At 45.8% G+C, this 23,204-nt stretch overlaps 1 protein-coding gene across 2 annotated transcripts; it reads right to left on the bottom strand.

Moving 5' to 3' along the window:
• Window positions 1-366: 366 nt before the first annotated feature.
• On the bottom strand, window positions 367-22,958 carry DLGAP5 (DLG associated protein 5). Of its 2 annotated transcripts, none has more exons than XM_083612426.1 (19): window positions 22,833-22,958; window positions 19,513-19,755; window positions 18,704-18,924; window positions 17,418-17,498; window positions 16,882-16,969; window positions 16,369-16,473; window positions 13,733-13,806; window positions 13,070-13,356; window positions 12,243-12,379; window positions 11,309-11,438; window positions 8,580-8,665; window positions 8,230-8,390; window positions 7,765-7,860; window positions 5,714-5,924; window positions 4,757-4,958; window positions 3,611-3,671; window positions 3,253-3,502; window positions 2,261-2,310; window positions 367-594 (listed from the first exon to the last, which is right to left on the bottom strand). In XM_083612426.1, exons 2-19 carry the CDS (start codon window positions 19,742-19,744, stop codon window positions 493-495), a joined length of 2,574 nt encoding a protein of 857 aa, XP_083468552.1. In that variant the 5' UTR covers window positions 19,745-19,755; window positions 22,833-22,958; the 3' UTR covers window positions 367-492. The 2 variants fall into 2 exon arrangements, with proteins under 2 accessions (XP_083468552.1, XP_083468553.1); XM_083612427.1 differs by having other exon boundaries at window positions 22,829-22,928.
• Between the last annotated feature and the right edge of the window lie 246 nt (window positions 22,959-23,204).

Here is a 23,204-nt window from a genome sequence, read left to right as displayed (position 1 = left end):
GGCATAATCTTGTGAACAGAATGTCCTCCAATCGAATCTGGCAAATCTCAGCATAAACTAGGTTAAAAAGCAACAACCCACAGAGCTTTCTTATTCACATGAACTGTGCAGGTCACACATTTTCCTGGCCCAGATTAGCCAGAGGCATTTTGTTTTATTCTTTTCCCACCGCTGCATGCAGCACAGAATACTCCCCGCCCAGCTTGTTACAATACAGGACAGGTCTGAGCTGAAACAGAAATAGATTTCCTCCAACACAGTTCTGGATCATAGTTGATTTTGGGAGGGAAGAGGGATTATGGATGAGGAAAGATGTTAAAGAACCCACACAGATGATACTGAAAGGCAACTCAGAAGACACAGACCAAACTTTAATAAACATTTAATAGGAGTACTTAAAAACAGAAAACACCACAGTAAATTTCCTTTTACCCACTCCCCCCACCCACCCCGGTTTGTAAATAAAAATCAATCCTATTCTGCCCCTTCTGATTAAGTAAGTGGAGAGAAAACAATGAGGTCGTTGCTTGGGTTGGCCACAAATTTCTCCGCCTGGTTCCTCGGAGTGACGAAAAGGCTTTCATCCAGGCTGGGCTGTGGGGAACAAATAAGGAAGGTTATATAATATAATATAGACAGGGAAGCAGTAAATAAATCATGTCCATGGAAATCAGGTGCATGTTGTACACTGCTGAAAAATTCAAACTTTTGGAAGGAGGCTAGAAATCTGCTCTCCTGCTTTAGGAAGAAACTTTATGGCAGCAAAAGCAGTTTGACAGCATAATGGACTCTCTCAGAAAGTGATGAGTTCTCCATCATTCAAAGTTTTTAAGCAGAGGCTAGATGGTCGTGATTCCTACACTGCAAGGGGTTACTCCTTTCGGTCCCTTTCTAACTCTACAATTCTATGACCTGCACTTCCCCTCTTATTTCAAGACAGAATATACATTCATCTGCCTCCTCTCAATAATAGCCAAGTGATAAAAGACTGACAAGTGCTTTCACAAACAGCATCCAAGCTCTTTTCATTGCTGCGTGCCTTACACCCACTTCACACTTGCATGCATGCATGCAATGAACGGCTTCCTTAGCAGAAGTGACTCAGAGGCTTCTTGCTTAACGGCAACTGCCTCCAGGGCTTTCAAAAAAGTGACCTAACCGGTTAGAGCAGCAAACAGCCTAAAAGGGAGATCAAGGATCCTCCCACTGAATTTAGAGATACCATCTGACAGATAGATAGTTATCATAAACGGTAGCGTTACAGTTGCTTGTCATAAGCAGAAGTAGTTCCCGTGTGGATTAGAAGAACGTAATACGCTAAATTGCCTCATTGCCCAGCCTTAAGAGAAGTTAGTTACCCTAACTTTCCCCTAGGCTTTTGATCTGCCAAAGTAATGAAGGTGACAAATAAGGCTGAGTGATATATCACTGTATTGTCCAAAACTGGTTTGAAGTCCAGATTGTGATATCGGTTTCATAACTTTTGACCTGGCAATATATTGTGAATCGTGTGTGCATGCACGCGCTATACAAAAAAATCACAATGTGGGGAAAACTGTGAAGCCAGCTACGGGAGGGGAAGTAAACTGCATTTACTTAACATTCCCCACCCCACCCCCAATTGTTGAATTTAGATTCTAGGCTGCTTTGGGGCAGGGACCTGGCCATTTGTCTTCATGAAGCTGTCAAGTGTTTTTCAAATAAAGAGTCAAGAAGCTGGATAGAATGCCATCCAGAGAAATTTTCACTCTGAGAAAAGGATCCGGTGAGGAGATGTGTTCATGCTCAGTTGCTCTGACGAGCCCACGGCTGTACTTTCCTAATAATCTATGTCCATTTGTTACTGATTTCTAAGGAGTTGGGGTTTTTTTTTTGGGGGGGGGGGTGAAAGAGAAAGGGCTTCTTGACATAAGCCTGACTTCATTGCACCAGACAGCTGGAGTCCTTTGCAACTCGATGCAGCCTCTTTATGGCACATCATAATCTGCATTATGCATAATCTCCATGTATAAGACTAGGGTTTTTTTTTACTCTAAAATAATGTTAAAAAATGGGGGTCGTCTTATACACGGGGGTCATCTTCCCCCATTTTCATAAATTTGAGTCCCCCAAACTAAGGGGTGTTATACACAGAAAAATATGGTATATATATTTAACAGGAAACCATGGCATCAGATTTGTTGCAGTAATTGGAGAAATGTTAGTTGCTAGTCTTTAGAAGTCCACCCAACCCAATTAGCTCCTTTTCAAACAAACATACCTGGAGTTCAAGCACTGCAGCTTCGCTGGAGAAGTCACCGAGAAGAGAACCTGGAAAATAAGGATATATTTCCAGTGGGCTTTTTAACCTAACTTAGGTCTGGTTCAGTAATATGTAGGAGAGGGTTTCTAGTGGGCTGTGTCAATAAGGTTTGAGGATACACATCTCGTTACCAAGTACCTATGGTTCATGAATGACGGCAGGGACTCACCGCTGTCCCATCTCAAAACCAGCACAGGCAGTGACTGTTGGGGACATGTCTGATGTGTGCGCAACTGCACATGCGCACACAGTGCTGAACCCAGAGGTGACACGAAAGCGTCACCAAAGGGGGCAAAACACCAACGGGTGTTCTGATTCTGTGCAATTTCACGCAAGCGCATAATGACTCGGAATGCAACCCCTGCACAAACGGGGAGTTGCCTGTAACAAACAGGAAATATCTTCATTTCAAGATATAGCAGTCAAACACAAGGAAGTGTCAGCAGGGTGAGAATATAGGAGCAACGAGACACCCACCCCCAATGCTTAACATGTGAACTTGGAAGTCTGCCACGCTGTTCACAATGAGACTTCCTTCTCCTGAAAAACAAGCCTAGGGCGGCAGCCTAAAGGTTCTGGGCCAGATTTAACAAACCCTGTTAGCCCTTGCAAGGTCTAGAGCAACTGGGGTTCCCCCTCGTCTCCCACGGGCCCCCATATTGGCTCAGTGGGGTTAGGAGCCTCCAAACAGCAATTGTTACAGCCCTGTGCTGAATTCCACCTTCCATCTACAGCTTAAAGCAGCTGATCACACAGGCTGTAACCTCCATAGAAGATTATGCCACAATGCATTTGTTAGTCTTTAAAGTGCACCAAAAACACAATGTGGTGAGTGAGATAGAAGCAGCTCCTTGAATTCAAATTCCAATCTGTTCATGTAATCACAGAATAATACATGGACCTCAGCCAGAGGTTCTTCCCGCTACCTAAAAAGCCCCATGGAAATCTACCTGTTTGACATTCTGGAGTGGGCAGCTCTTCAGCCTGGGAGCAACTTCCTTCAGGCGGGGAATCCTCCTTGGGACTCCATGAAAGAACATCCTGTTCGCCCAGATCTGCAATCGTCTGTTTCACCTCTTCTGTAGCTTCTGAAACTTCTGTTTTATCAATGGAACCTTCCAGGCCCTGAGAATCGGTAGAAATCAAGTCATCCTTATCACACAAGGGTGATCCGCTGTCACAAGTGGCTGTTTGTACATCCTAAGAGTTCAGGAAGGAAGAGAGAGAGATTTCAAGGAGCAAAATGAGATGGGGGCCATTCTGAACTTTCAGGACAGGCACACATTCAACACAGACGATACAACTTACAGCAGTTTCTTTCGCCATGTCTTCTGCTGTAGCACAGGGTTCCTCCGCAGCTTGGATGTCACTGGGGGGAGACCACATGTGTTCATCATCAGTCAGAAACTTGCATGTTAGGTTTTTAAAACGTTCATCTTGGGGGAAGGTGTGCATGGGTGTGAATGACAGCTGACAATTCTCCCTCTCAGTTTACGTCCAAGATACTGGACGAACAATTACAAGGGCAAAGTTTACAGCGTGAATTAGCACAGAGAAGCACTTGTCTGAAATGAACAGCTGCTTCTCCCAGGCAAATATGCCAGCAGCAGGATCCCACCCCCTGCCCCAACTGCATCCTTCCTACAGCTAGAACAAAATATCACGATGCTGTGTTCAGCACTGGAAGAGACCAAGGTGACAGAGCTGTACCAGTGGCCAACAAAAATTGGGTCGCGCATTTTTGCCGGAGGGAACTGAGATGCGAGAGGAAGGCCATGGGTTTTTACACTGTGCTCTCCGCGAGGGCATTTTCAGCACAAGTTAAAATGAACAGCTTCCAAAGACAATTCAACTCCAAGTCATACAACCAATCATCTGGCAAAGGGAAAAGAAGGCAGAGGTCTTGAGCAGAGCGCTGTGGTGTAGGAAGAGAGCAGGCGTTGGTTGTGCCCCAAGAGGTGGCAAAAGCAAATGAGGGTTTCAACTTTTGTGTTGCAATCCTCTAGCTCAGTGTGGATCGCACCCAGCAGCTGCAACTAAGCTGCTCAACAGCACCAGCCTACATAAACCTTGGGGGCTGAATGGAGCCTCTATTCATCAAGACAGAATAACTGTGGTGGAGACAAATAGAAAGCGGACCTGTTTCATGCTGTGTGTGTGAACACCCAAAATAATTTTTGCTGCTTACTATGCAAAACACTGTCCAGGGAAGGGGGAGGCTGTGGCCAGATGATGCTGGACTACAATTCCCATCATCCCTGACTGTTGATCACACTGGTGGGAGCTGTAGGCCAGCCATATCTGGAGGTCCACAGATTCCTCACCCTGGAAAAGATGGACGTTCAGTTCGATCTGGAAATAGCCACTGACGAGGCGATTCATCTGGATCTCACTAACACAGACAGTCATTTCTGCACCAGCCGAAAAGGGCTCACATTCAGGCCAACTGCATACCATTGTTCAGAAATGCAGCAGAGGTCAGTTCTGGCAGGTTCCAACACCGCACTCGGATCCGAAGGAGGAGGAATGGCGTTGGACGCGGTTGGCGTGCCTAGCCTTACAACACAGGTATCTGCACAGCTCTGAAGCAGGGCTCTGTTGGCAGATCTTGGTGTCATCCGCCTGGAAGCCCTGCTTGCAGATTGAGGAGTCCTGCCTGAGCAGTGGAGAGAGAAGGAATAAATCAATGGATATTCTATTAGGATGTCATGCATGTCAATAGAAAATCTGGATTCTTCAGAATTGCCCCGTGTCCTGAAACATATAGAAACTGCTTAAATCTGACATAGGGGATGGCGGAAGATTGGCTCCAGTCTCTCTTCCTGTTTGGACTGGTGCGCTAGCTGTGTCCACTCAGAAAACTAGGAGCTGGCTTCCACCATTTGTACCCTGAAAACTTCTCAATGGGATTACTGAAGAATATCCTTTGTATGTAAAATGTACAGAAAATGTACTGTATGTATGGAAAATGAGCTAGAAACTTTAACAGGTACAGAGTACAGAGTGAAATCTTCACTGGCTACGTGGCCCAATTAAAGGAGAGGTCTTAAACCCAAGAACTGAGTCTTCTCACTTTTGGAGTTGTTTCAATAAACCTTTGTGCTGTGTGGTGGGTGTGTATGTCTATGGAGAACAGGAAGCACACACACTGCCTCCTAGCTCACAGTATGTATAACCAAAACATTTGGTCTGGGGTAGGGGCTGGGGAGATAAATTCATGGTTCCCCTACGTACTATTCCTTTTCTAAAGAGAGACCTGCTTCACCATCACCTCCATGCTCCTCATTCCCAGTAACTGAGCAAGGCACGCTCACTAGAAGCGCACTAGACTTCCAGAGGTGCCCCCTGCAGCAAAAAAGCTTCTCCTTCACACCCAAATTCACTCACAGAAGGAACTGCTCCAACACTGACCTGGGAAAGGCCTGGGTGATTCAATTCTGAAAAACCCTCCATCAAACGTCACTTTCTCTGGGGTTTCTTGACCTGCAGCCTCCACCATCAGCCCTTCTGCTTTCATCTTGTTCTTCACGGCTGCCTTTATCGCTGCAAGGCGCTTTCGGGCTGCTCTCCTTTCAACAGAGCCACCCCCTGCTTTGGTTGCCCTTTGAGGGGCTGCCTTCTTCTGAAAGACAAAACGCAGGACAGCATTTTCTCCCCACTCTCTCTGACACCTTCTAAGAGCTCAGACAGAAAACTGACACAGTGCAGGACCCTTCAGCCTTCTGGATGTAGATAAATTATCCGCATCCCTGCCCATGTTTGCTGGGGCTAGTGAATTTAAGCAACACCTGGAGGACTAAAGGTTCCCCACGCCTCCCACAGCAGCCAGGGAAGTGCCAGTTCAAATCTCAGCCGAAGCCTGAAACCAGACTGGCATGGATCCAGAAAATCAGGCTCATCCAGGAATGTCTATAGTTGCTCTGCCACAACCCTCTCAATTATCTACCACAGAAAGGAAGCATTTGTGACCAGGCGATAGTTACTACAATCTGCTGCGTCCAGACCTGGCTTTATCAGTAACGGTTGCAGCTTAAGTCCTGCAAACTTATAATGATTGCAAACTTTGAAACTAGCTGGCACGGTAACTTTAAAGGTAAAGGGACCCCCGACCATTAGGTCTAGTCGTGGCCGAATCTGGGGTTGCGGCGCTCATCTCACTTTATTGGCCGAGGGAGCTTCTGGGTCATGTGGCCAGCATGACTAGGCCGCTTCTGGCGAACCAGAGCAGCACACGGAAACGCTGTTTACCTTCCCACCAGAGTGGTACCTATTTATCTACTTGCACTTTGACGTGCTTTCAAACTGCTAGGTTGGCAGGAGCAGGGACCGAGCAATGGGAACTCACCCCATCGCGGGGATTTGAACCGCCAACCTTCTGATCGGGAAGTCCTAGGCTCTGTGGTTTAACCCACAGGGCCACCCGTGTCCCACAGTAACTTTAGAGCTAGCCAAATACAGCTGGCTTATTATCCTGTGAGACCAACCTTCGCCAACCTGAGGACCTCCAAATGTTTCAGACTACAACTCCCATTAGCCTGTGCCAGCCTAGCTGTGCTGACAGGGGCTGATGAGAGTTGTAGTTCCAAAACATTTGCAGGGCCCCCAGGTTGTCAAAAGTTCCACGGGGTATAGAGCCCTCTAGTGGTGAACTATAGAATGACATGGACTCCACTCACTACAGAAACAGCAAAAACGCTGGTTAGATTAACAGAATTATTGGAAGGGACCCCAAGTGTCATCTAGTCCAACCCTCTGCAATGCAGGAATTTCAGCTTAAAATGTGCAGAGGGAACCCTGACTTTTTCTCCTAAAGGCACTCTTTGATTTACTTCTCTAGAACACATTTCAAGCAATCAGTGTACTTCACATTATCTCCGATACCCCTGAAAGGTGGACCAGTGTTATTTCCACCACCGCATACTGAGAGCACGGGGCTTGACCTGGAGGTTGCAAGTCTTACAGATCACTCTTAGCAAGCATCTCTCTCTGGCACCTTCTACTATTTGAACTGCGTGTGTGCACAAATTCAAAGAACCGCACAGGGCTCCCCCTCCCGACTCCAGTCAAGAGTGCCCAGTCTCCCAACCTGCCCTGTCGGTCAGCAAGAGGATGATGGGTGAGGATGGGGGATGGCATGGACCACTTTTTGGTTGGACGAAACAAAAACATGATCCCCAATGAGCTCACAAACCAAAATACAGCACAAAGGATACATGGGTCAGCGATGTGAATGCAGTCTGTGATTGTTTTCAGTCGCAGTTGCTGAGGCTACGTGACAGTTACTCTAGAGAGAAAAGGTTGATTTCCTGCCTAGAGGCCTAGTGAAGATCTACTCCAAAAAGTGAGAAAAGTATTTGCGGGGTTTTTTTTTAGCAACCTCCTGGAGTTGCTATGGGAAAGTCTGTCTTGGTAATCCTGTTAGATTGACAACCCAAGAGCAGAATTACAGAAGCCTCTCATACCTTGAGGGGTCTCTTGGCCTGGACATCGTCTGCCATTTGCCATCCATTCTCCTGGAGTTTCCTCAAGTTCTCAAATTTTTTCTTTACGTCTTCTACCTATATTCAGAAAACCAAAAGCAATGAGAAAGAAACAACGACGGCAGGACTAACCAGCTCAATTAGCTGTATTTATTAAACTGATTAATGTTGCTTATTACTTAAAAGGTCTCCAAGTGACTTAAATTTAAAACGTCATTTGGCTGCATTCTTTGAAAAACAAGACAAAGAGCCCTAAATGCCCAAGAAACTTACAGAGTAAAAAGCAAAGGGCTAAACCTGCAGAAATCATGAAACAGCTTCCCAAAGCTGATTTGCACACAATGCAAGTGGGAAGGATAAGTGTCCCGTATTGAAGTTGTGGGATGACAATGCGCTCTTGAAGAACCACCTGAATATGAGACAAACTTTAAAAAACAGAGATCTTACTTGGAAGTTCACCATATCCCAGAATCCATCCAGGTCATCACAGGTTGTTTCCTTTTCTCCGCGTCTGAACTCACAGTTATCCACCAGCCCTTCAAACTGCTTGAATCTCTCAGCTATCAGCAGCCTGGTTTGCCCAACAGTGGTACGGACAAGATCTTTGGCTGCGGAAATGAATATTTCATTATGTATAATAAAGTGTTTGATGAGACATTTAAGAAGCCTAATTCGTACAAATCTCGCTTGTGTAGCTTGGGAGTGTCAAAGCCAAAGCCACTCAGGCAACAGACTCGAGCAAACTGTTCCACCCAGAACAGCAATTTTGCAACTCCTCCTTCAGCTTCTTCACTTACCATCCTCTGGAATATCCGCCTCAGCTGCTCCATCCCACTCAAGGCAATGTGATGCCAGCCTCTCGGCCTCGCACCGAAGGAGGTTTCTTTAAAAGAGAAGCACACAGAAAGAATGAGTACAGTCATAAAAGGTAAAGGGACCCCTGACCATTAGGTCCAGTCGTGACCGACTCTGGGGTTGTGCGCTCATCTCGCTCTATAGGCCGAGGGAGCCGGCGTTTGTCCGCAGACAGCTTCCGGGCATGACTAAGCCGCTTCTGGCGAACCAGAGCAGCACACAGAAATGCCATTTACCTTCCCGCCGGAGCAGTACCTTATTATCTACTTGCACTTTGACGTGCTTTCGAACTGCTAGGTTGGGCAGGAGCAGGGACAGAGCAACAGGAGCTCACCACGTCACGGGGATTCAAACCGCCGTCCTTCTGATCGGCAAATCCTAGGCTCTGTGGTTTAACCCACAGCGCCACCCGCGTCCCTGAGTACAGTCATACCTCGCCTTAAATGTGCTTCAGGCTGAGCATTTTCAAGTTACGCTCCGCGGCGACCCAGAAGTAACGGAGCACGTTACTTCCGGGTTTCGCTGCTCGCACAGACGCTCAAAATGACGTCACGCGCATGCGGCAAAACTTGACCCACCCTCCAGAACGGATCCCATTTGTTGTTTTTTAAAAAAATAATTTTTATTAACTGGCCAATCACATCAAATTAAATCACATCACATAAATTCCAAATTACAAAGCCAAATTTTTAAATTTTGTTGGGGGAACCCATACTTCAAGATCCCAAGGGGGATTCAGATCATCTTCTTATTACTGCGTTAATGTCCAAATCAGTCCCAGTCAGTCCAGACAAAGTTCATAATTCTATCCAGTCTTATCTTGGTGTTTCCACATCTTATCTTGTTCATATAATTTCTCTTTTTCCTTTACAATCTCTTCTGTTAGTCTCCTTAAGCCGATAAGCAAAATAATAATCCTGTGTGGATTTCCCGTTCCTCCACTAAGTCCAGATGGTTTCCATATATCTCCGTAGATAACATCGCTCTTTCCATCATAAATTTGGCATTTGTCGCTCTTAAGTCCCACCGAGAAGTTAATCCACGATATGTAAACAACTCTATTTCTCTCTTTCTCCTCCCAGACCCAAGAGCTCCAACAATGCCTCCCAAAATGGCGACGGCATTTTTAACTGCGTCATTCCAAAACTCTTAGCTTTCCAGCTTCGTCTTCAAACATTGCTTTGGTTCGAAAGTTTATCTCCACACAGCCTTAAATCCACAGCTTAAGTCCTTAGTTTCTGACTCATTAGGGGAGGGGATTCTTGTTAAATCACATAAGAAAAAGGAAGGCAGGTTTTCCCCGCCTCCCCCCTCAGTCATACCGTATCTTGACGTATCTTCTCATATTTTATTCTTGTCTTGTTATCAGAGATCTCTTCTGTCAGCAGTCTTTACTCCCCTTTTTCCTTGAAGCATGTGCAATTTATCTCGTCCAAATTGTTTCTTTTGAAGATGAGACATTTAAGAAGCCTAATTCGTACAAATCTCGCTTGCAACTAGCGGCGCGAATCAGGGACGGCGTCCAGGAGTGCCGGAATCCCACAGGAGGGCTTTGTGCCTAGTGCCCCCACCCCCACAAATTCGGGGGTGGTATAGGGCACAGCAGGCAAGGGCCGTCCCCCCCACAATCCTGGGGGGGTTAAGGAGGCTAATTACCCCCATCATAGCCTCCAAATTACCTCGTGTGGGTCGGAGAGATGTTATTGTCAGCCATCTTCCGATGCGCCACCTAGTGGCCCTCCTGAACGGATCCCATTTGCACCCAGAGGTACCACTGTACGTGGCAATACTGGAGACAGGGTGGGCTTCACACAAACTTTGCTCCAATTCCCAGCCCTTTAAAGTAATTTGCATTTGCATTCCACCCTTCAGCAGTACAGCTTCAGGTGGCATCCCTGGGGGTTCCCCGCTTCTTCCCCACAATGCGCCCTGTTTTGGAGGTTTCACCGAAAGAATGTGACTGCCTTGAAGTCACCCCGGGAGATGTGTGTCCAGGTAAGGATCTGAGCCCAGTCTTGCCAGGCCCTGGCCCAACCAAACATCCACAACATCACACACGACCTTGGCCTCTCAGCCTAACCAACCTTACATGGTTGTTGTGAGGATAAAATGGTCCGCAAAAACTTATTTACCATTTGAGGCCCTGCTAGTATGATGATGCATTTAATTCAGTTATAGATATTGCTGCATATATTGAATATTGTACTAACGACGGACAGCATAAAAATGGTTTTAGAGAAATAATAATGATAAATCTGGGAGAGAGGTAATCTCCTTGGATGATTAATATTAATAAGTTCTCATGCTGTTCTATTAAGTCGCAAAACATCTGTGGAGGGCTTTCCCAATGCCAACCGAGCCAACCCCTCCATTTAAGAGTTCAGATGTGTTTGAGGTGTCAATGGGCTCTGTCTGAGTGAGAGGGAAAGTGTGCCAGATGAATGGGCCAAAAAGGAGCTTTAGAGACACTGCAGCTCAAAGGGAAGAGGGCAGCTAACTAACGTGCCTTTTACTGGGTCAAGCATTTTGCTCTGCAGTTACTTTGATTGCAAAGTGAATCTCATACATAGCAGAGGGACTGCCCATAAAGTGAGTGTTCCATCAGCCAGTGTTCTCTTCAGTCACGCTCCCAAGTGTATCAGTCTGGACCCCTCTGCCCTTTTGTACAAACCTGAAATAGGGCACATTGTGTTGTGGCTCTCCTGCTGGGTCGGATGAGTCGCTGGCTGGCAGATCCACTTTCTGTGGATTGATCTGCTTTTCAAAGGGAGTCACATCCATTGTTTCTTCAGTTACACATTCTGAAAGATGAAGGATATTTTTACAGAGAAAACTGCAGAACACTGTAAAAAGTACAGGGGAAAAAAACATGCCGCAATATAACTCTGTCAGTCCGCCTGGTTGAACGAATTGCTTACCTTTTGACGACTTATCAAGTTTAAGCTTATACTGTATATCCATAAAACCGTAATACAGTGGTACCTCGGGTTAAGAACTTAATTCATTCCGGAGGTCCATTCTTAACCTGAAACTGTTCTTAACCTGAGGTACCACTTTAGCTAATGGGGCTTCCCGTTGCTGCCGCCACGCAATTTCTGTTCTTATCCTGGGGCAAAGTTCTTAACCCGAGGTACTATTTCTGGGTTAGCGGAGTCTGTAACCTGAAGTGTCTGTAACCTGAATAGGTGCTATTGGAGGATACAGGAAGTCTCAGCCGCAATGATAAATCAACTTGAGCTTCAGCCCACGAAATGGCAAATCTTAAAAATAGGTTTAGCATTTTAATTGTGTTTTACAATGTTTGAAGTATTTCGGGTGGACACCACACAAACAACATGCAATTCCTGTTCCTAAATTTGAAACTTTCATTAGCTGCTTTGAAAGCCTTGTGGAGCTATGAAGCAGGATACATATTCCATATGAATAGATCGATAGCTCAGGAAAGCCTTGCAACAAACCTATAAGGCAGGTTGGCATTGCAGGTGGAGGGGCTGGGAGAAGGGCAACTGGACTAGGACCAGTTTTGAGTTCAAAGTGGAATATGGGACTTTTGGCCGAAAGTTAGCAACTATGCTACAAAAGCGCTCTTCCCCCCTCCGACACACCTGTGTTAGCATCTGGAAATTCAAGTACAGATGGATGTTCCTGAAGATCTGCCTTTGTCATTCCTGGGCTAGAGACCTTCTGTTTAAGCCCACAGTCCTGCGGCAAAGCTTCCAGAGCACCTTCTCCAGGGACTTGGCTAGGAAAAATAATAATTTACGTGGCATTATGTTTTACATGTATGTTTTAATGTATTTTTAATCTTTTGTTGGAAGCCACCTAGAGCGGCTGGGGAAACCCAGCCAGATGGGCAGGGTAAATAAATTTATTAATTATTATTATTATTATTATTACTATTATTATTAGGCAATCATCTGAATAGACAGAACATTAAAGCATTTAGGCAGTTTAAGTTCCATTAATGACATAGCACAGAAACTCTCCTGCCAGGGAAGAAATTGGGGGGGGGGGTTGCTTCTCTTACATGGCATTTTGACTGGGTCAAGACAGTGCACTCATTTGCCACAGCTACTTCAAAATAAACAGCAGGCAGCTTTCCACTGATATTTTTAATGAGGTCAGGCTTGCAAATATTCAGATCACTCAGGAAATCTGAACACTGGATCTGAGCCTTCATAATATTGGCCTGAGTCAAGGTGTCAACTCTAAAGGACTTCCCAGATCTCATGGTTCTATCAAATGATGCACATCAAGAGTGGCCAATGTCTTTGGGGACAAAGGCCACAGTCATTCATGGTAAAACCTTGGGAGCTGGAAGTACTAATTTTTAATTTCTAAAAATTACAATTTTTGCAGGGGCCAGAGAGATGTTACAAAAACATTTGGGCAACTCCTTATCTCATCAGAGGACCCTATGGTAACCCATTACCTGGTGGTCTCTGCAGGGCTCCAGCAAAGATTGGGTGACAGGAAGACATCTGCCTTGGAAGGGGACATTGGCTTGACTTTGTAGGCGGTCAAACCCTCCAGAGGCTTGAACACAAAATTCTGAGGGGCAAATGAGCGCTCTCTCCTTTGTGGTGCAGGAGCCAGGATGGTAGGGGCTGGAAGGTTTTCTTTCTCCAGGTTTTCTTTCTTCAGCTTTGCAGCTGTAGCCAAAGGGATTTGGGTGATCAGAGGCTCCACTGAATGATTCTCTTTCATGCCACTCAACACCTGTAACAGGACATAAAGGCTTATTTGTTTTTCTTGAATGATATGGACTTTTCTCAGCCAGTAAGGAACAGACAACATGCCACCCTAATGCATTATAAGGGCGACACACACTCACACTCTTTCCATCATCATAACACTTCTAGAAATATGCATGCAGATAGGAGAACTAGAAAAGCAAATAACATTGGAAATGTTGGCTAATGGGAAGTGAAGTCCATTGACGTATGGAGAGCCACCCATTCCCCGAACCCTGCTCAAGATTCTTAAGCTTTCCCCCATTACATGTTGATAACAGCAATCTAACAAACAGGGCTGTAGAGATTATTGATATGAAGGTTGCAGTGTGCGAAACACTAGGAAAAGCCAAGACACTTACTGTTGCTTTTGCATTTTTGACCCCTCTCTGTTGCTGCTTGCTGTTACTTGCTTCCCTTTTCTGCGGCGGAAAACCTAAAAGAAAAGCTGCAAGATTCTGAAAAGCTCATCAAAACAAGGAAGGACAAGCCAGAGAAGTTTCTCAAAAGCTTTCTATGGGGATACATCCCAGATATTTGGGAAGGGCAGTTGTAGTGAAGAAGCAAAGCATTGTAAGGAGACCAAAAAGGCCAAAGGATTTATGGGGAATGCGTTCTTGTTGCTTTAAGTGGAGACTTGCTGTCTACGGGAGTGAGAATCCTTATTGTGGGCATCTGCAAAAATAAAACTCTCCAAGTGATTAGTGGTATTCTAGCACCTGGTACTTAACAAAGCTGTCTGGGTGAGAATGAGTTATCAACCCTAATCACTCTGAGAATGGGTATCTGGTGAGTCTCTGAAAATAAGGAGGAACCTTTTGATCCAAGTTCCTGAGAATTAACAAGCTCAGCTGTCCCAAGTTAAGTTATTAGTCAATTAGCTGACCATTGGTGAATTTAAACATCATCAAGAATTTTGATTGGATCGGAGTTCCGTTTCCAGGTGAGTTTTAGAAATAAAGACTCTGAGAAAGTAGCCGGGGGTGCGCTCTGCAACCCGCAATTCTGTCAGCTTACCACCTTGCTGATAGTCATCCTGCCTGTGGGTCTTTTCCTTGAGATGCAGATTCCATTGAGGACTTTGAAATTATACTAACTTTGCCTTTGTTCTCATTTGTAAGTATGTTAGCTAGCTATACTTTACTACTTTACTTTACTGGAAGGAAAAAAAGTTTTTGTTTATACTTTACTACGTTATTGTTTTCTGTTTGACATGTATAAGAGAATGTGCCTACTTTTTTAAGTATGTTTAAACCTGTATTTTAAAAATAAATTTTAAAAAGAGAACTTTTCTTGTCCTGTGTGCCATTCTGGGGGGAAGTCTGAGTCCAGAAACCTGACCAATCAGTTACGCACTACCTGTTGAATTTCTGCCTGCATTTCTGTGAAAGTAACTTGCAGGGCAGGGCAGCCGGTAACTACGAAGCATAACTTTCTCCCTTGAGTTACATTTTCTGGTGCCCTGGTAAAAGGGAGTGGTGGCAGCAACTACCCTTTTTGATGCGTTTTGTCCTATAAAAAGTATATGCTGCCGGCCGCCGTTTCTCTGAACCTGACCCAGCTGGATGGTGTGATAGGAATTTTATGGTCTTAGATATACGGTTCATAACCGCACATACATAGGTCAGCACAGGAAGACCAACCTGGAACCATTTTGATTCCTAAACTGACCAAATGTTTTCTCTGCAAGGTCAAACTGGAAAAGTCTCCCCATTGTCTCTTTCCTCACAAATCCTGTCTTAAGGACACATTTAAGATATGAATAGGGTGTGAGCCTGTGACCTGGCCCAGGAAATAAGTATTTTACCACTACAAAAGAATGGCCAGGCTCCCCAGGCAATCCAATCAAGTAACCTGCCAGACAGGAGATAAACTGCGACAGGAGAAAAACAACATGCAAATGTTCTGTTTTAGACCGCCTTTTCTGGGATGTATCTGAGGGGTGGTCTTAGGCTACAGCCCTTCTGGGATGTATGCATAATGTTTCTGGGGGTGGTCTTGATCTAGAGGATGGGAATTTCAAAAGTCTTTATAAGCCCTTGCACAGCATTTTTGTGGGTCCTCCTCCTTTCCTGCGAGTGAGGGGAGCACCCTGCTGCAACAGATCAATAAAGATCAAACTTACTAGCTGCTTTGCTTCTCAATATTCTCTGGTTGGCCTCTGTTATTCTCTCCTACCAATAGGGAACCTACGTAAGGACTCTATATGGGCTCTTGGATACCCCATAAGGGAAAAGGGCATATTTTTATTTACAACAATGGTAAGGACAGGTGAGGGAGGGGCGCATGGCCGGAGTATTACTACAGCAGTAATATTTGAGAAGGGTCGCGGGTGGCGCTGTGGGTAAAAGCCTCAGCGCCTAGGACTTGCCGATCGAAAGGCCGGCGGTTCGAATCCCCGCGGCGGGGTGCGCTCCCATTGCTCGGTCCCAGCGCCTGCCAGCCTAGCAGTTCGAAAGCATCCTCGGGTACAAGTAGATAAATAGGGACCGCTTACTAGCGGGAAGGTAAACGGCGTTCCGTGTGCTGCGCTGGCTCGCCAGATGCAGCTTGTCACGCTGGCCACGTGACCCGCAAGTGTCTGCGTACAGCGCTGGCTCCCAGCCTCTAGAGTGAGATGAGTGCACAGCCCTAGAGTCTGTCAAGACTGGCCCGAACGGGCAGGGGTACCTTTACCTTTACCTAATATTTGAGAAAGGCTCAGTGATAGAGCATCTGCTTTGCACGCCAAAAGTCCAAGGTTTAATCCCTGGCATATTCAGTTAGGGCTGGGATAGAACCTTGTCTAAAGAAATTTTAGAGCGCTGCTTCCAGTCAGTGTACAGAATACTGAGCTAGGTGGACCAATGGCTGACTCAGTATGAGACAGCTTCCTATGTTCCTGGAGGAAAAAATGTCGAAAGTTCAATTTGGGCCAAGAAGAAAATGCAGAGCTGTCGCTATATGCATTGCTTGACGTTTCACTCCCCAATGCACAGCTATTTACTACCTCACTCACCTGCGCTCACAGCGGGCCGAGATATCTGTGGTATTTTGGTCATAGCAGCAGCGGTGGCTCTTGTAGCTCTTCTAGCAGCAGTTGCGGAAGTTGAAGGCTGCAGCCCTGAAGGGGGGGGGGGAGAGAGAGAGGAAGATGATGTGTACTCCTTAAAACATTTCACATTCTGGGTGCAAGACGTCAACAGCACAACCTACTCAGAATCAAGTCCCACTGCGTTTTAGCAGAGGCTGTATGTGGCATTAATTCACAGAAGACCTGATAACTGGACAGGACCTGCCGTGGGAGCCAATAGATTTCTGTACGTGGCTATTGGGAGTCACACTCATACGATTAACAAATGCAACCAATTCCAACTGCAGCCACATTGCTTTGCATGCCCAGGAGTTCAATGGAAGACGAACTCAGAGCTCCAGGAGCAGTGCTTTAGCACTATGCTATCCAGAAACTCACACGTATAGTAGCCCCAAAAGGTTTGGGGCAATCCTGCAGTGTTTGGATGACGATGCATACCTTTCCTCTCTTTGGGGGGTTTGTCTACGTAGATCTGCCTCTGGTTATGCTGAGCTGTTTGCGGAGTGGAGCCCTTGCTAGGTACCATCTATAGAGAGAAATGGAGTCAGAGTTTCATAAATGCATAACTTGGTTTACCATCCATTTACTTTTACAGGGCCTTCCTTTAATTCCCAATAAGACAATTGCCTTTGTTATATGAACCTTACATCTATTCTTGCAAATAAGCCCACTTGCAAATATTCTGGCCGAACATATATAGGTAGGTTAGGATTTACTTTGCCATTATTAAATTTCTTTAAGGGCTCAAATTAACACAAAACATTTGCAAAGCTACAAACATTTTGAGTTGGCCATGGCCCTTAATTTCAAGGTGCACACACATAACACACAAACTTAACCCCATATGTAGAAATAAATAAAAAACACCAACAGTAAAGACTACCTACCCCTGGTTTATTACCAAGCTGCCATAGTTCTAGCAGCTCATTTTTCTGTTCAAACCACATGTAAAAGAATAAAAATGTAAGACAAACCACTGATTGCGGTGGTCTAGCTGGTGGTCTGATTGATTCTTGCAGTTGGTTCTTCACCTTTGACCTTGTTAACCGCGTTTCCTAGGAATACCCAGCAGATAGAGTAAGCATACATCACCCCCAGAAACACACATTTCCAATTAAATTTTAAACCAATAAACATTTTTTTTTAAAAAAAAACAACAACCTGTATTTGCACCTCCTAACCAGAGTAGCCAACCATATGAAAGAATGGCCAGGCTGTCCAAAATCAGTGACCATAATCAGGTATTCTGGCAGACACGAAAAAAGCAACACTCTCAAATTTCTGTGACAAACCACCGCCTTCTACGATGTATGCATGATGCTTTTAGGGTGGTCTCTACTTAAGGGGTTGGACAATTTCAAAAGTCTTTAAAGGTCCCTGCACACTTTATTCTTGATCTCTCTTACCTCCTTACCAGGTGGGGAGGGAATTTTGCTGGAACAGAAAAATAAAGCCTTGCCTTGCTTTCACTGCATCCTGCCTCCATCCATTTCTCTCTGATGGATTATGGACTTAGGGGACTCAGTACCTTGGGGAGTTGGGCAGCAAACCAGGGCAAACACCATGCTCAAATTTGTTCTTACAGGGTACATTTATCTACTTTGAGGTGAAAACCTGTGTACACAGTAGCGTTTACCCTACATTCAGTGTGCTCAAACTGCCAGTTTGGGAAGTGGTATACAATGTTAGCCATGCTCCAGATCTATCCTGTCATTTCCTTTGAAATATTGTGCTTTGATGCATTCCCCCTCCCCCTTCCCCCTAAAAATACACCAGTTTTCAAACTGAAAGAATGGCCTAGTTGTGCTTAAAGCCAGTAATGTGTGCACAGCCCAAGTCACATTAGAAGGTGGCATGCATATCTTATTTTTCCCCTGATGGAAGTGATTGAGTGGTTGAAATGAGAACTTATGTACTTTCCTTATCCTGCTTCAGGGGACAATCTTATTCAAAACAAGCTACCCTGGCAAACCCCTGCTCTGAAGGCCCTTGGCTTTAATAATGGAACACAAGTGACTGTCAGCACCACAATTACATATAACAGACATCAATTATTGGAGCGCCCATTGTGAATCAAGCTGATTCCTTCCTTCCTTCCTTAACCACTACCCACCAATCCCTTTTTTTCTGGTCCACATAAGGCATACCACCCCTCCAAAATCAGAACCTATTTCAAACCATAATATTCAACTCTGGTTTGGACAAACTAGGAAAACCCAACAACATGGAAAAGAAACACAGGAGAGTTAAGTACACGTACCACACTTGCTGCTTTTGTTACAGTTTCCCTTGGCTTGCTGAGCACCGGTATATTTGATGGTTTTAAAAGGAAGGCAGGTGCCTCTGGTTTGAATTGCCCACATTTAAATATGGGCTTTCTCTGCTCCTTTAACTTCCGTAGTTCTTTCTCAGCTTTGTAACGCTGTAGCATTTCCAAACGCTCCTGTTCGCGAGACTTAGCTGAAACACTTGATTTCTGGCCTACATGGGAAGCAAAAATAACTTTAGTTCCCATCAGAATAACTTCAGAGGAATTAACAGTCTAATCACATCTGTGTTTACATCAAAACATCTCATAGATTTCAATATGATTTACTTCCAAAAAGGACCTAAATTGGAGGCAGCCATATTCATCTACCTATCCACTATTACCCCAAGGTCTCATTCCATTGTCATTTCAGTCCAGAGGATCAAATATGCAAAATTAGTATTATCTGCCACTACATGAATCACTTTACACTTGTTTACATTGAATTGCACCTGCCATTTTACTGCCTGTTCGCCCACTTTCAAGAGATCTTTTTGGAGCTCTTCACAATCTTTTTGTTTTAACCATTCTGATAAATAATCTACTATCATCAGCAAATGAGCCTCTCCAACTTAACATCTTAACATTTGGGTGCCTTAGGAATTCTGGGGTGGGTGACGTCTGAACTTGGTCATTTATCAGTTTCTGTTTTGTTCATAAGGCCTCTGGAGCACATTAACTTTGTAGATGCAGAAAACTCTACAATGACAGAGTCTAAAAATCAGTGCTTTGTCGAACACGAGTTGCAAGTCTTTACTTACTTGACTTTGTGGTGCTCCTTAGGAAGTATCCTTCACCTGACTCCTCCAGCAGTGAAGGCTCACCATTTCTTGATGCCTGTGTGTTGACATCAATGAGTCCAAACTGCCTGCCTTTGTTAAATTCCTTGTGTCTGCTCTCCTTTTGGGAAATGGACTTTCGGTGGGCAAGTTTTGTCTTCAAGGCCTCCGTACTTAGGTCCTTTTTGTACCGAGCAGCAAAAGTGGCAGCCATCTTGCTGTGTTCTAGATGTGAGAAAGTGAGAAAGATTATAGGCTATGGATTATAGGCTATGGATGCCTGCCCTTTTGTGGCACCCTACTTGCACAACAGTAGTGATGTATGGAAGTGAGAGCTGGACCATGAAGAAGGCTGATTGCCAAAGAATTGATGCTTTTGAATTATGGTGCTGGAGGAGACTCTGGAGAGTCTCATGGACTGCAAGAAGATCAAACCTATCCATTCTGAAGGAAATCAGCCCTCAGTGCTCACTGGAAGGACAGATCCTGAAGCTGAGGCTCCAATATTTTGGCTACCTCATGAGAAGACTCCCTGGAAAAGACCCTGATGTTGGGAAAGATGGAGGGCACAAGGAGAAGGGGACGACAGAGGACGAGATGGTTGGACAGTGTTCTCGAAGCTACCAGCATGAGTTTGACTAAACTGCGGGAGGCAGTGGAAGACAGTAGAAGACTGAGAAGGATCGCCTATTGCGACCTAGCCTGGATCTTGCTGGGGAATGCAGCCAGGGAGGTCAACAGGAGATCAAGCCGGGTGCCTGGGAGAGTTGCCAGTTTCTCATGATATGGGCTTGAGTGTGCCTGGCGTGCTCTGGTCCATGGGGTCACAAGAGTCGGACACAACTAAACAACAACATATATAGGGTGCCTACATTCTGGATGGACTGGTTGCATGGCAATTACTTTGATAAAATACATATTTTGTTATGTGCAAATGGCTTGAGACACCTATTAGGTCCATAAGTTACCATATAGCATATATTCAGCACAAAAACAGGGACAATTTGTTGTTGACAAAGGACAGCTGGGGATATAAAGGGCTCCATTACCTTCAGTAGCTTAGGGCCCAAATCCAGCCCTGCCCCAGACATCCCATTAACAGTGGGGTTTTTAATTTTTACTGATTAATTGAAAAGCTGATATCATCAAGTAAAGATTCCAAGTAATCTCAGGAATAACTTGATGATAGTAAGAGCTGTTTGACTGGAAAGAGGTGGTGGACTTCGCTTCCTTGGAGGTTTTTAAGCAGAGGTTGGGTGGCCACACATGCACAACAGACTTCTGCCTATGCAAACAGGACCTCCCATGTGCAGATACCCACTTCCCAGGTGTCTCAAAGATCTGCTTGGCAGGCACAGCTGAAAGACCCTCTGGAGTAGTTTGGGGTGGGATGCTCATGGGGCTGGCAGGGAGAAAACAGGAAAGCAAAGTCTGTCACATCTGCTGCCAGGACAAAGATCTTGCCTTAGAGGTTTTTTGGATTGCCTTCCAGTTCACTTACATTGACAAGCTACTTGGCTTTGATGTGGACATAGGTAAATGGTATTGCAAGAAAACACTGTTTAAAAGCACGGTACTATAGGACCTACCCACACGATGCTAACACTATGCAGTAGAACCAAAGAACGTTACCCCCATCTCTCTCCCCTCCCTTTTCCTCCAACTACATGATGTCTATGACAACACTGCCTCATACTGAACGAACTGTGAAAAAAGACCACAGATTGAAAATGAAGATGCAAAGTGTACATGTTTGTTGCTTTCCATTAAAGATTTTCTTCTGTTACAAAGCAAACTTTACAAAATGAAGCTGAGTCAGACCATTCCCATTCCCCCTTTTAGTTTAAGGTACTGCCTGCTTTGCCTGCAATAGGAGTCTTGTATAGCTCAATATACAAGAGCCTAGTCCAACATCCAATTCTCACAGGGGACAAAGAGGTGCTCTAATGGGGAACCCTTAACTAGGATTTGAGCGCAACAGCACCTTTCCCCACTTGCGATTCCTTGCAAATTGACCAGAGAAAACTACAATATCCCTGCATGCAGAGGAAGTGGCTACTTGAGGATGTGCAATCAGGAAGAATGTAATGCTATGAAACACCGTCCTGATGCAGGGGTCAGCAAACTTTTTCAGCAGGGGACCAGTCCACTGTCCCTCAGACCTTGTGGGTGGCCAGACTATATCTTGAAAAAAAAGATGAACGAATTCCTATGCGCCACAAATAACCCAGAGATGCATTTTAAATAAAAAGACACATTCTATCCATGTAAAAACACACCGATTCCTGGACTGTCCGCGTGCCGGATTTAGAAGGTGACTGGGCCAGATCTGGCCCCTGGGCCGTAGTTTGCCTATCCATGTCCTGAGTAGTAAGTTCCCCATGTATGAAGTGAGAGCTGGACCATCAAGAAGGCTGATCACCGAAGAATTGATGCTTTTGAATTCTGGTGCTGGAGGAGACTCTTGAGAGTCCCATGGACTGCAAGAAGATCAAACCTCTCCATTCTGAAGGAAATCAGCCCTGAGTGCTCACTGGAAGGACAGATCCTGAAGCTGAGGCTCCAATACTTTGGCCACCTCATGAGAAGAGAAGACTCCCTGGAAAATACCCTGATGTTGGGAAAGATGGAGGGCACAAGGAGAAGGGGACGACAGAGGACGAGATGGTTGGACAGTGTTCTCGAAGCTACCAGCATGAGTTTGACCAAAATGCGGGAGGCAGTGGAAGACAGGAGTGCCTGGCATGCTCTGGTCCAGGGGGTCACGAAGAGTCGGACACGACAAAACAACAAGTAAGTTCCCTGCTGCAGGATCAGGCCAAAGGGGGCCCAGCATCCAGATCTCCCAGTGGCCGACCAGGTACCCCAGCTGGGAATCCCACTTGTAGTTCCCACCAACCGGCACCCACAAGCATTTGCTGCCTCCCAGCTGCGGAGGCAGAGCAGAGCCTTCGTGGCCATTGACTCCAATGGGTCTACTCCGAGAAGGACTGAAATCGCAGGCCACCTAATATCCCGGAATTATTCAGAGGACAGCGCGCTCGTTGGAGAGCAGCCGCGATAGCAGCCTCCGCGAATCTTCCCAACCCTCATTGTGAAAGCCGTCCAAGTAGGCGGCTATCTTGTGGCAGGGAGTTCCGCAGGCACGCTCCGCGAAGGGGGACTAGCGTTCGGCCGAAGCTTCCCCCACACGAACGAGCCGCCGAGCGACCGGTCCTCCACCCCCTCAGCCCCTTCTTTCACCCGCCCCCATCCCATTTTATGGGGCCTTCTCATTCCCCACGGCCGCCCGCTCAACTCACCAAACGCGTCCTACCCGCTCCAGCGCCGACCCCCAAACCGCCTCTCGGCTCGCCTCAGATTCAAATATTAAAGTCCCCGCCGCTGATTGGTGGCCGGCGTCGAAATGCAGGCCGCCCATTGGCTGATTTGCCCACCAATTGGAGGCTCGCTTGCTCAAGCGCGCTTTGGTTGGGGGTGGAAACAACAGCGTCGGCCCCGCCTTTTTCTTTCGGGCCGCGTTTCTCTTTTCCACGCCCTCCACCGCACTCCAAGGCCACTGATTGGCCCGAAGTGGAGAATTCCGTCACTCGCTCTTTCATTGGCTCCGAAGCCGATAATTCAGTCACTCGTTCTTTCATTGGCTGGCTTCTTACTTTCAGAGAGCCGCTGCC

This window comes from Podarcis filfolensis, assembly GCF_964270895.1.
Source record: "Podarcis filfolensis genome assembly, chromosome: 1".
NCBI lineage: Eukaryota > Metazoa > Chordata > Lepidosauria > Squamata > Lacertidae > Podarcis > Podarcis filfolensis.
The sequence above is the reverse complement of the archived record's forward strand: the minus strand, read 5'-3'. Positions and strand labels throughout refer to the sequence as shown.